The 14,782-nt window shown below is 31.0% G+C and overlaps 1 protein-coding gene across 1 annotated transcript in view; it reads right to left on the minus strand.

Annotated features, from left to right (window-relative positions):
- Lrp1b (LDL receptor related protein 1B) overlaps positions 1-14,782 on the minus strand; it is a 1,492,917-nt gene that overhangs the window by 685,402 nt on the left and 792,733 nt on the right. Inside the window, exons 19-20 of the mRNA XM_077794359.1 lie at positions 12,610-12,690; positions 11,355-11,522 (exon numbers count right to left, since the gene is read on the minus strand). Of these exons, the coding sequence (XP_077650485.1) occupies positions 11,355-11,522; positions 12,610-12,690 (249 nt within the window). The remainder of the gene's footprint in view (positions 1-11,354; positions 11,523-12,609; positions 12,691-14,782) is intronic.

Below are 14,782 nucleotides of genomic sequence, written 5' to 3' on the forward strand. Positions count from 1 at the left end.
ACATTTCCTTTAGAATCTAATTATCATGGGAGTGATGAACCCTCACATTATCTAAACATAAGGGAACAGAATGAATTAATCTGTTTAATTAGTTGTGTTAAGTAATTGACAGTTTAATTTTCCCCTTATCATTTAAATTAACCAATCATATTAATGGTTATGTTAAATACCAAATAATAAGTAAAAAAAAAAGTTTATATTTTACATCAGAATTTTTGGCTAACCAGTATGCATGTCTTGCAGTAGGAAAATACTCACTAGAACAAACATCATCAACAACAACAAAGAAAACTGAAGAAAAGATAATACTTTCTAACTTGATCTTTATAAATAATGTAGGACATTATTAGCAGAATATACAACCAGAAAATAGATGGAGTTGGAGAATATCATGCTAAGACAATCTCCAAAAAAACAAAAGCCAAATTTTTTCTCTGAATCGTGGTTGCTAATTCACAGGAGGGCACTAGAGAAGAATAAGCTTACTTTAGATTAGATAGAGGGTAGTGAAGGGAGGGGAGGGGATATGGGAATAGGAAGAATAGTAGAATGAAACAAACATTATTACCATATATGAATGCATGACTGATATGATTCTACAACATGTACAATCAGAAAAATGAGAAATTATAATAAATTTATATACAATATATCAAAGTGCATATATGCACTCTATTGTCATGTATACCTACTTAAAACAAATTAAAATTAAAAAAAGAATATGCAGATATGTGTGTGTTACAAATAATACCATTTTAAATTTTAAAATATTTTTTTCTTACTTTGGCTCTTTCTTCAGTATAAATTTGATACTCTGTGAAAGATAGATGTAGGGTTATTCAAAATTACTGTTACTTCAGAATGTATGTCTACTTATATTCTCAATGAAGTTCAGTTAATTACAACCTGCAGACCATTCAAGTACTACCTGGTCTTTATGTATATGTTTTTATTGTATTTTAATTATAAGTTTTCCTAGAACACAGGTACACTTATTGGCATACTGCCTCTGGCTGCTTTCATGCTAAAAGCGCAGTGTTGGTATTTGCAATAGGCAAGGATTAAAATATTTTCTATTGAATACTTTATAGAAAATGTTTGCCATTATCTATTGTAAACTGTTCAAAATTTTGCTTGTGACTTAGAGAATCTTCTATTCATATGTGGATATAAAAAATAATAGAAACATGCTGTCATAAAATATCTGATACCAGTGAACAGTCCATGCACAGTAAGTTCTGATGGTTTAAATGGATAATTTTAAGCAACAAAGTTGTTTCTGGAAAGGCTTTGGATGCAAATAATGAGCAATTTCCTTTGGGAAGCCCATCTATTAAAAAATAAAAACCTATACCTCAGATAAGTACTAACAAAAAGTGAATAATCTGGCTATTACAGTAAAAGAAGATAATACCTAAATGAAAATGCAGTTAACATTTCATGTAAATAAGAAAAAGAGTCCTGACAGTTTAAACAGGATTTGAGGGGATCTAAATACTATTTTTTGGAAAGGCAATATTACCACTGAAAACTCCTTATTCACACAAAATCAGGCATATCAGTCAATTACAGAAATTGAATTAATAATTTTACAATTTATCCATGTCCATCCTGTCCACAGTGTCTGAACGAAAGATAATGAAAATTAATTGACTTTTTCCATTATTATTTTTAACTCTGTTAAAAGATTCAGAAAACAAAATGAGATTCTTCATTATAATAAGGCCTTTTGTTCTATTGATTTTAGTTGTTAATTATAACTTTTTTAAAAAGAGAAATTTCTCTGATGTCAAGGGGTATAACTGTTCTTTTTATACAGAAGATAAATTTATGTAGGAATAAGTATAACCCCATTTGTTACCTATTTTCTGCAGAGAAAAGATGAAGATAATTAGCTTCTTCTGTTTTATGAACCATTTTAATAGTTCCTTTTTAAAATTATATTTATCTGATTCTTTTTAATTTTCTTGAAAAGCACATTACAAGAAATATTACAGATTCTCAAAACAGGCCTTTTGTTACTAATTGAATAAAAATCCTTGAATTTTCCTTGTTCCTGATTTAACAGTTGTTTGCAGCATTAAGGTTTAAATGACCTTTGAAGAGCTATTTTGTTCTGGAAAAAAAAAAGAGATTTCCTATGGATAAAATCCATTAATAATTAACATTGTTTGCATATCTGAGTATTAACATTTTCTAAAGAAAATAAATCAATCTGTGAAAGAATAAAGTTAAGCCTGGCAATTTATATTTCATTGAAAATAGATACTATCGTTCTCTACAATTAGACAGCTTAAATTGACATTTATTTAATTGCATTTTGTGAGGAAAGTCCATTGTTTTATTTAAAGTAAATAATCAAAAACATTACAACAAAAGAGTATATGCATTTTTCTGAATCCTTAACATAATTTTTAATCCCCTAGAATTTAAAGTCAATACTTCATCATTAAAACAATTTAGTTCCTGGAAATTCACAGCAGTTTTTTTCTTCATCTGTTTGAGCAAAAATAAAATTCAAAGAGAATTCTAGAAGAGTGATGGAATAGGAAACAACAGAGATACATGTTCTCAACTATACAACAACTGCCTAGCAAATTCTTTCTGGTGTAACTTTTTAAATTCTGTGGCATATTGAAAACTCGGAACTCCTAAGATAACGTTTAAAAGGCAATTTGTGGTAAATTTTGGTCAATTTCAGCATAATAGTAGCTAGGAATTCTTCAAATCTCAGTCTTGTGGTAAATAATCATGTGTGTGTTTCTAGAGCAGCTTGAACACATCTTGTACAATCCAAGGTTGGTAAAAAGGACATCATTCTCCAAATCTTGGAGAATCTGTGTTGTGATCATGTTCACTGATCTCAGAGGCTCAAAGAGGTGGCAGCCATTATTATCTTCGCTATTGTTTATAAGTCCCTCTTCCTCCAGCTAAAGCAATTTTCAGAGGATTTAAATGACTGACTATCCTTTTTCTACATCTTCATTTTCTCTTTTCCTTTCTGTGAACCATATCTTAAAGGTTAATATATTTAAGCACAATCACTTATATAGGAAAAATTAGGAAGTTATCATGGAAGCCCCAGGGAAAAGAACAAGAAAAGAAAAGTTCTGATAAGAGCTTAAATTTCCCTCTCATTTTGATCTCTGATAGAAACAACATGTGCAAATAAACAAGCACACACAAAAAATTTGGGACTTATGTGCACTATCAAGAGGAACAACAAACATTTTTTTTCCAGAAAGAGAAGATAATTGGTGGAAGAGAGATTATTTGAAGAAATAAAGGATGGAAACTTTCCAAAGTGATGAAAGATATGAATATACATATTCAAGAACCATAACCAATTCCAACCAGAAGGAACACACAAAGACCTGCATCCAGATATAATTAAACTTCAAAAATCTAAAGGTAAAGAGCATCTTGCAACCAACAAGAGAGAAGAGACTGATCATACACAAGAGATCTTCACCAAGATTATCAGAAACTTGGTAGTCAATAGATCATGTGGGCTTATCTATTGAAAGTACTAAAAAAAAAAAAAGTTGTCAACCAAGATTCTGTATCTAAAAATGCTGTCCTGTTAAAATAAAGGAGAAATTAAGATCTTTCTGTATTAAGGAAAAAAGAAAAAGAAAAAGAGCCAAGGAAGTTCATTTGTATCAGACCTGATTTGCAAGAAATCCTTGAGGAAGTCTGCAGGTTGAAATGAAAGGGCACTGGATAGTAACTCAAAGCTGCATGAAGAAAGAAAGTTATACATAAAGGTGAACATGTGAGTGATTATAAAGTCTAGTATTACTTCAGTAGTGGGCTACAATTACATTTTGCTTTCTAGAGGATTTTAGAGACACATAATTTTTAAAAAATATAATTAATGGTTGAAAAGCTTATATTATTGCAACTGTTGTTTAGCAAATCACATTTTGTTTTCTATACAACTTAAAAGACCAATGTATTTAAAATTATTACTTTATATTTTAGATACACACATTAAAATGTACATCAACAACTGAAAGCAGTGGGAGAGAGATGGAAACAATCAGTGTGTGTGTTATTAAGTTTAACCAATATAAATCCAAATTTAAGTTTTATAACTTTAGGTTGTTCAGCATGATTCTCATAAAAATAAAAAAGATAATAGCTATAACATTTACACAGAAGAAAATGAGAAAAAGGAATTGAAATGCTTTTTCTCTCTCTCACACACACAAACTAAATAGAAGAAGACAGGAATTCTGAGTCAAGGAAAGCTATAATGTGTATTTTTTTAAAAAAGTGTTTCTTATTTATCTATCAACTTTAAAAAGGAAAAAAAACCAATATTACCAAATGCTACAACATGGACAAATCTTTGGTCATTATAAGTAAAATATTTCAGTCATAAAAAGACAAAACTTATTCTCCTTACAACAGGCATTTAGCATAGTCTCAAGCCCAGAAACAGAAAGCAGAATGGTGGTTTTTAAGTGGCAAAAGGAAGGAGGAATGTGGAGTGACTATTTAATGGATAAGGTTTTAGCTTTGCAAGATGAAAAGAGTTCTATAAAAGGTGGGCAGCTATGCTTCTGGAACCTGAAATATACTTAGTAATACCGAAATGCACATTTAAAATGGTTAAGACAGTAATTTTGTGCTATGCATATCTTATCATGATAAAAAGAAAAAAAATGAGAGTTCTTTAGGATATTTCAAACAAAACAGATGACTGAATGTGACAATATACAATAATCCTTGGTATTTTATTTTCTATATGGTAAGGATTAAACTCTCCTGCTAAACACCTGATGGTTGAGCTGAGATGGGATATCGAATAGGTTGATATCACACAAGGTTGAAAATCAAAATATGTTGATTTCAATTTCTGTTCTTTCCACGAATAAATACATCATACATGTTTTCAGTTATGTTTTTCTGTTTGTTTGTTTTGTTTTTGTTTTTTTGCTACTGGGATCTGTACTCAGGGGCACTTAATCAACAGAGTCACATCCCCAGTCCTTTTTTGTACTTTATTTAGACAGAGGGTCTCACTGAGTCGTTTAGTGCCTCACTTTTGCTGAAGCTGGCTTTGAATTTGGAATCCTCCTGCTGCAGCCTCCCAAGCCTCTGGGATTACAGGTATGAGCTACTGCACCCAGCTACAAGTTAGGTTTCGATAGCTTTTCTGAGTGTAGCCAGCCTTCCTTGGTAGGATATGTCTTTTTAGTCAAGGAGAAATGACAAAATTTCCTTGGTCTTTCACAAATAACTTAGCATGATCATTTAAATCCAAAACAACACCTAAATATGTATGTATAGTTCAAAGCCCACAGTCTCAATATCTCTCACAGTATATTGGATGCATCCACATCAATGTTTATAGCAACACAATTCACAATAGCTAAATTGTGGAACCAATCTAGATACCCTTCAGTAGAAGAATGGATAAAGAAAATGTGGTATATATACACATGGAATATTACTCAGCATTAAAAGAAAATAAAATCATTGCATTTTCAGGTAAATGGATGGAGCTGGAGAATATAATGCTAAGTGAAGCTAGTCATTTCCAAAAAATCAAATACCAAATGTTTTTTGTGATAATAAAAATGCTGATTCATAATGGGGTTGGGGAGGTGGAGCATTGGAAGAACAGATGAACTCTAGATGAGGCAAAGGGGAGGAAGAGGAAGGGAAGGGGTATGGGGGTAGGACAGATGGTGGAATGAGATGGACATCACTACCCCAAGTACATGTATGAAAGCATGAATGGTGTGACTCTACATTTTTGTGTAACCAGAGACATGACAAATTGTGCTGTATATGTTAATATGAATTGAATCACATTCTGCTGTCATACATAACAAATTAGAATAAATAATTTTTTTAAAAAAATCATGGTCCAAATACAAATTCAACTAAATGGGGGTAAAACAATTTTGAGTAACTTGTAGATTATGTAACAGAATCCATTTGACCTTAACTCCAAAAACAACTTCCTGTGAGTAGTTCATAGGATATGACAATCTAAGAGAGAAAGAATGTTAAAAAAAAGAAAAGAATATTATCAACTCTTTCTAGGAAGCAGTGCAGTATATTTTTGTTGTTGTTATTATATAATCATAAGATTTTATACAGCTGAGCTCTTTCCTCATTTATATAATAAAAGAACTAAACTAAATGATGTTTTGATTTTTTTCCAGCTTCCTAAATTTTCTGAGTCTATAATGTAGATAAAAATGGGTTTTGGGTTACTGAAGAAATTGCTTGCATTAGGGTTCATAACTACAAGGAAAATTTCCAGAATCCACTTGATTGAGGTGAATTGTGAAAGGTAAAGAAGAAAAGAATGAAAAAGAGTTACAGTCAGAATTATTGTGACTATTTGACATAATAGCCAAATTCCCTTATAGTACCCATTTGTGAAATCTCATTAGAATGTTTTGTAGAAAGCAGAATGGTCTTTCCATTTTCTCAAATTTAAGTGAACCTGAGTATGTAATTCAGAGCAAGATATTAATTACTTGGGAATCATACAAATATCTATTTTAGAAAAAAAGATATTATATTTCACAGTTAAATAAACAGACGGTTATAGTAATATGGGGGACATAATCCTTATGTGGAACCCCAGCTATGTAATCCTGAGCAAGTATCTTAACCTTTCTGAGTAGTAGTTATTTTGATGATTGAATGAAGTAACATGTGAAGTACCTGATAATTAGTGGGTCAACAACATGTGTTAATTCCCTTTTATTCCCTACTTTATCACTAAGGTAATTTCTTCCCTGGGATTTGCTAAACAACAGTTAGCTAAAGATCTAAAAATGTACTACCAATTTGGCAGAAAGGACCTCAACAAAAAGAAATAAATGGTAACAAAAGATAAATGAGATATCTTTTCAGTGTTATTTTATTGATTCCAGAGGTGAGATTGCCAATATTTATTCAATAAATGAATATCATTACATTGTACTGACAAATGTGAATTTTATCAGTACACTTAGACTTGTACATTATTATGAAAAAAATTAGGATCTTGGGTTAAGTCAAGGAAATAGAAAATAAATTACCTAACATGTAAGGACTAGAATATGATCATATTATCAAATTTTGAGTCAAGAAATAAACTCATTCATTCAAAAATTATTCCTTGTGTATTTAATAGTGTGCTTGTCTATGAAAGTATGAAGATGAGATTATTCTAGTCTCTTAAATCTGGGAACAAGCAAGTAGTGAGGCAAATGAAGGAAAGAGGACAGAGATCAATAGAACAGATGAAATTTTAAAAGCAGGAACAAACATAAATAGCTAAAGCAGAAGAATATGAACATGTGTGAGTACTGATATGAATAATACTATACACTTAACTGCCTAATGGATTCGAAAACATAAACAAAAAGTCAATATGTACTTAATTTTGGATTTGCTTTTAAACTGTATTGCCATGTAAATAAATGATCATATATGTGTCAGCATTGCTCATCTTGTTTCAATTACTCCAGCAGGCAATATATATTTCTTTTTTAGACAGTCAAACAGTAAGCCTAATAATTACACAACAATGACAATAAGCCAGGGTCAGATGTCCTTTAAAAATACAAAATACAAGTATTTGAGTATTATTAAAGTTGCTATTTAGGAAAAAATTACAAATTTTAGGCAAAATGTAATTTAGGGAAATCTGTTTCCTTCTATATCAAATCTATGCTGAATTATTTGGCATACATTTTTATAACAATTTCTGAATGTAAATTTTCTTAGGAGAATAGCTGTCTAAAAATATTGAACAATTTGCATATGCTTACATTAGAAATATCTTTTTCCAGGTGTGAAATATAGTTATTTACCCAAAAAAGTATAAGAATGGAAATTATTATAATTCAAATGAATTAAACCATCAAAAATGAGAATAAATTAATTCTGTGTATTTGGTATTTTATAGATGTGAAATATGCACAGAGTATTCTTCATTTTACTATTCTAGCTAGAGAATTAGAGATTTGTACAAAAAAAGACTGACGTATCACCTTAACTTTATTCTTGATGTTCTTAGTGATGAAACCACCTTTTGATAGGAACCTTTCAACATATACACAAATGTTCAGGTGAGCTCTAGAAGCAATTCACTCTTCTAGAGAGTCCAGACATGCTAATTTTCCCACTTAGAAAACTATTCACCCAGGAACTTAAAACAAAGGGGGAAGGGGTCACTACAGAAATAGGTAGCAACTAGAGGATTCAGAACCAGAAATAAACAAGAACTAAATGAAAGGCAAGCACTGAAACAAAGGAAGGAACTAATTTGATATGGATTGTCTTTCTAGTCTACCATTAAGTGTTGTCTCCCCCCACCCTTTCCCTCTATGAGTGGGTGAGGATATAACAGTGAGTTTTTGAAAACTAATACTTTATAAAAACATTGTTCTCTCTGCCTATAATGAAGTTTAAGAATAACAATAAAGAACAGCAAAAAAAAAAAAAAAAAAAAAAAAAAAAACTAAGAGGGAAAGAAATGGGAGAACATCATTAAGGCAGAGACTATGCACTTAAGAGTTTCTCAGGTACCCATCATACTCATGACTAAACCCTGATCATCACTATAGAATTTCTTCCTTTTTGAAAGTAATGTTAGAAAGAATGTAAATTGCAAAGGGATGTTCTATGAAGGAGATTGTATATGGACTGCTCTATTTACTGGTTTATCCTGCTTCTTTACTATTTAAAATCAATTCAAAAATATTTTTACCCTTTTGCAAACCATTTTAGTTTAGAGACTGCACCATATGCCCTGGCTGCCCAGGCAATGTACAGCAAAATGCTGAGCAATCATGTTGTGGATCTGATCCATTCTGACAGCCAGCCCTGAAACTCAAGCCAGAAACCCCTGATCTTTCTTCCTCCCATAGCAGTTTGGGGACTGCTTTATGTGACTAATTATATCAGATTTCTCCTTCAGCTGGGCAATGGCCTCACAAATCCTGGATGCGCAGATGACTTTCCTTATCAGCTTTAACATTTCAATGTGTTATCATTGTTTTATGACCTCTATCTCAGAATATATAATCTAAATAATGATGGACAAACATATTTAAATGATCTTTGAAATAATTTGGATTGCCTTATATTAAAATCAGAATGTTTCCTTTTATTGGTTTTGTACCTTTTATTCACCTCATGTAGAATATTTGATTAGGGAATCCTAATGCAAGTTAATGTTTGATAAACAGAAATTGGTTCAAGAATTTCCTTTCATTCATTGCTTGAAAATGTCCAACAATATCCTCATGATTTCCTTAGTGTTTTACCACAATGACAAAATAAATGTCTGGCATTCCCATTCACAGTCTATTTTTAATAGTAATATGTTACTGAAATTGAGGTGCTTTGAAGAGGAAGACCATTGACATTATAGTGCCACAGCATCTACAATACAAACTGAAAAACTACAGAGCCACAAGGGGGCATGCCATTTATTTGGGACAATCATGAGCTAAGACAATCTTTTTTTAAAATTTCATAATGTTCAATGAACAATTTTAACTTACAGATAAGTACATGTAGGAGAGAGGGATGAGATCTCAAAAGATGTACATAAATTAACTTTGGGGCAATCTATCTTTCACAGCATATTATAGGGTAGTGCCAGCAGGTCACAGATGCACACCCTATGAGGAGCCTAAAAAGACATCTGTGAGGAGGGGAAAATGAAGTTTAAATTGTAATGTAGTAATAAATAGAAACACCCTTCAGATGACTGTTCCAAATATCTTTTAAAAGAAGGAAAAAATGCTCTATGTACATTTTCTTTTGCGATGACAAATTAATTATAAGTAAAATATTCTAGCTCACATATACTCAAGGAACAAGTAAACAAAGAGAGAAGGGACACTGAAATGAAGAGAGAAGAAAGAAAACAAGAGAGAGAGGACATGAGCTTATTACATTATGAAGATTAAGAGACATAATTTTAAATAGTAGCTTTATCTATAATTCGTAACTCTTCTGATTTTGAATTAAAATTGAATTCAAATATGTTCATGCTAAATCTTATATATCACAAAAAATTCGTAGTCATTTTTTGTTTTCATTATAATTTCTATTACATCCACTGTCTAGTAAAGACATGAGCCAAGTCATGACCATTTACCATAAGGACATGTATCTCCTTGATTCCTGGCTCAGGGTCATTATTTACCTGCATTTGGATATTTGTTATGATTCTTATAACCCAGGTCATACATATAAAATCAAAATTAAACAACATGTTTTAACATAAGTACTCAGGACATCCAAGTAACATCATATTCAACAATACCTTTTAAGCTAAATCACTTGGAAAATTCACATAACAGTCAAGCTTAGCCTTTAAAAATTTATTTTATGTCAATAATAACTTTAATAGCCACTGATTCCAAAATGTACAGTTTAGAGGGGTGAGAAATAAAAGAATACAAAAAGAAACCATGAAAAAGAAAATAATTCAGAAACCTTCCATCACATAGGTTGTTAAGTACTTGCAGAAGACAGATATATTTCCTTGAGAAGCACTTTGAAAATTCACACTCTTTTCCTGTGATCACAGAGTCTACGATTTCCCCATGCCACCATTTTAAATAATTAACTTTTATTTGCAAGCTAGGTTTTAAAACTAAACAAGGTCCATGTTTTGCAATCATTTCCAATAATCTCTTAGTATGGAATAAATATTTGTGAAATAAATGAAAAATTAAATAAAAGTATTTTAATTTCTTACAGAAGAAATTTTCTTTCAAAGATAAAACTTGTTGCATGGTAGTATAACAAACAAATGGCTTTCTCCTGTGATTATTTCCAGTGTTATTTCTAACTTATTAACATGCAGTCTGCCTGATTAAACTTGGTACAGTATTATCTCTTAATGACAGGGTCAGCCTCCTCATGGCTATGCTAAAAGCATGGGCATGATTTCCTTCTTCTCTTAGCTTGCATTCTACAAAGTCGATACTTGGAAATACATCTCCATTTAATATAGAATTATTTAAAATCTTAAGGAATAAATTTGGTTTGAAAATGAAAATAAAATTGTCTTTTTCTTGTTCTTTTTTCCCTTTGGAAATGGTTTTAGCATTCAAAAAAAGAAAAGAGTAATAAGTGTCTAATAAATACATGAAGTAAAGATAAAAGATGTTGACATGAGAAACCTGAGAGAAAAAAAAAACCTAAAAAGAATTAAAGAGATTACCAAATCATTTTACAAAGTTCCTCATGTGCGTTTTAACCTGATGAGCAATTCATCTTTTACATGATGAATTACAGATGAATGATAATTTATTCTGAAGTACTGTGTATATATCACCTTAGAATGAGATTTTGTAAGTTCAAAAATTACTAACCTTCTTTGGTACAATTGACTTGGGTTTCATCACTGAAGTCCCCACAGTCATTGTCACCATCACAGGCCCAATGGCCTGGAATACATCTGCCACTGGCACATCTGAACTGGTGATCAAAACAAGAGTAAACACAGCCTTCCTCATCACTCCCATCGCCACAGTCATCATCTGGAAAAGAAGACACAACAGCAGGTAGTGAAAACAGATCCAGAAAGAAAAGCTTTCTTAGACCTAACTTTTACTTTCTGAATGGAATTTTGCTTTTGAAAAAGGAATGATGTTGAGTCAGTCATCAACCTGTACCACGAACAATGAGAGAATTATTTTCATCTTTATGACAGTATTGCTTCTCTTCTGTTATAACATCAACTGCTAAACTCAAAGAGGAAGAAAAATGATGGATTTTGAAGCGTAATTTTCATTTTATTCAGAAATAACTAAGCATTAACTGAATATGAAGCACAAACCAAAGTGATATTGATGATCGTAGCAATTTCATGAAATGATACAAAGAGTGATATAATTATTGTGTAAAATCATTACTTAAGACTATAATCCTTATCCTGCAGGGTTCATAGCTGTGTTTCTACTCAGTTTCTTTCCATTCTCCAACAGGAGAACTTACATGCGCTTTTCCCCCACTACCTACTGTGCCTGTGTTTCTGCCTGGAAATTGCCATGTACTACCATTAGAAATTATTTATTTTCTCTATTAATAAACATTGAAAGAGGGGGGGAGAGGGATATGAAAAGAATTAAATTAAAATTAATGGCTGAAAATTCATTGACTCTTATGTAATTGATTTTTGTGTATTTGGAATAATTCAGCATAATGTATACAACTAAGTATAAGGAAAAAAATATCACTTGTGCATTAAGAGCAAGGTGACAGTATTGAGAGCATCTGGATAGATCCATAATAATTTATAGAATAGTCCATCCTGAGGTCACATATGATTTGGGAACCTGAATTTTCCAGGTTATGTTCTTAATTGTCTCCTTCACCTCATGTTGATCAATTTAGAATATATCCAATGTAATATCTGAAAATAATCTCTATAATAGTCTCATGGGACAAATTCTGGGCTCCATTATTCTTAATGCTAATTCCCACTGAAGCTCTCTAATCACTCATCTTAACCATTTTGCTTGATCTGTAGGCTTCTCTTACAAACTGTCTCTGAAGGAAGCCAGGCAACTGGGACCACCAGCTTCCAAGTAAATCAGTGGTGTACAGTGAACATTTGGTACTTGCCAGAATCACAGTGCCATTTGCTGCTAATGCATCTTCCACTTTTGCATATAAATTGAGTTAGGGGCTCACAAGTTGGGAATTCTGTAAAAAAAACATAAAAGAATTCAATAGGAAACAGGTCATTGACTTTTTTTTTTTTACTTAATTTGTGTCTTCTTAATGCAATCAGAACTCCTCTCCCATTCTCTACAAAGGCACAGATGAAAGAGTGGATAAACAATTATAGTGACTGTAACTTCCTCAGGACATAGGATACACATCCTTTTAATATCTTTTAAATGAGTACTTTCCAGTACTGAAAGCCTAGGAGAATCATTTGATGGAGGATCATTTAGATTCATTATACTGCAGGATAAATGAATAGATGTCAACTCAGTGCATGAGAGTACTCAACGTTCTCTCAGTGAAAAATAGCAGATAAAAAGTGCTGCATGTTGGTGCTGCAAAGTAATGTGTTTATACCTCTTCAACTGACAAAAGTTTTTAATTGAGAAAATCCAAGTAGTACAGTCAGGTTTAACACTGACCTCTAAGAAATGTGACATCAATATTATAAGGTAAAGTAAAAAAAACAAAAAACAACTTACTAAAATCAACTACATAGACACTGTAAATGTGAATTCTGAGTGTAAAGAAAAAAGAAAAAAAAAACCTGAAAGAAGAATTAAATTTCAAAATAAATTTTTATACAATTACATCATAAGACTGATTACATTAATTAACATTTAGATAATTATAACAGTAAAAGTCATGGAATTATCATAAAATATTTTAAAGAGATAATTAGCCAATTTAAAGTATTCCTAAGTCTAAAGAAATTAGACTAGTTTAAATTTCCATAATAAGATCTGATAATCAAGATTACTTTTAAAGAAAAGGTAATGTCGATCAGAGAAAAATATAATTACTGAACAGTGAATCTAAAACATTTGGAGTAATACTATTTCCCAGGAGAGAAATTTATTCTATTGAATATATGGAAAAAATTTTTACCTAAAATTTTGTAAATTGCTTAATACCAGACCTTTTAGCTCCCAGGAAAATATGCATGAAATCATAATTTCTCATATACCTGAGCTCATTTATCAGATATTAAAAGAAAAATAAATTCCATTATTTCATTGATATAAAGCCAGAAGAAAGTGATAAGAAATGCTATTCATCTGACAACTGAAGCCAATGACATTTTATGTGAAGTATTTTGTTTTTCTCTTTAGGAACTGAATTAGCACAATGATTCCACTATTATGTGCACAAATAAAATTTCAATCCACAAAAAGATTGAAATTTTATTTGTGCACATAATAGTGTATTAAAAACAAATTATCTTTTAATTTACAATGTTTCAAATGATACTAAATTATGCTAATTTATAGCTACTGATATAAATATTATTGGGAGGCTAACTTCAAAAATAATGATATAATTTAAAAAGAAGATAGTGAACTTTGAATCATAGAATATATTTGATAGAAGGAAACAGACCATAAATATCTTCAAACTTTATTGTGTAGACTGTCTCAGAGCTATCTAAAATAGCTGATGGCTGAGCAGGCTGGACTTTACTGCCCAAAATTCTTCAGGCACATCTATTCACTGCCTATCTATGAATCTATATATCTATTACCTACTATTTTTGTATGTATCTATCTATAGTTTTAAATTTTTTAAATTTTGAGCATAATTTGGAGAAAAATATATTTAAAAATGTATTTTTCAGGTTTAAAACCATAACAACCAATGATTACGTCCAATCATTTTAGTCTCAAGGCAGTGAAACTCAGAATTAGCCTTGAGTAGTATGATAGATATCTCCTTATCAAAAAACAGTCCTAAGAATTCACATCTTCAAACTCTCCATCCACTTCTCTTTCTATATATTCTATTGCAAATTTCATTTGTCATTTGTTTGTGTGCCTAAACTATTTTACTCTATCTATATTTTGAGCATAAATTATAAGCAGTAAACATTTCTCATTTGTTATTTATCACTTCCTTACTATCAGAAATGTGTCTTTATCATTATTTTTGTATTTTGTTTACAAGTTTTGTATATACCAGATACTTTTTCATAACTTTACAATTCTGGACATTTCTATTATTTATAAGGTTTTTGATATCTAAATTATAAAACACTATGAATTTTTATCCGTGGGGGAGGGGCGGATACTAA

The sequence above is a fragment of the Urocitellus parryii genome, chromosome 1 (assembly GCF_045843805.1).
Source record: "Urocitellus parryii isolate mUroPar1 chromosome 1, mUroPar1.hap1, whole genome shotgun sequence".
NCBI classification, from domain to species: Eukaryota; Metazoa; Chordata; class Mammalia; order Rodentia; family Sciuridae; genus Urocitellus; species Urocitellus parryii.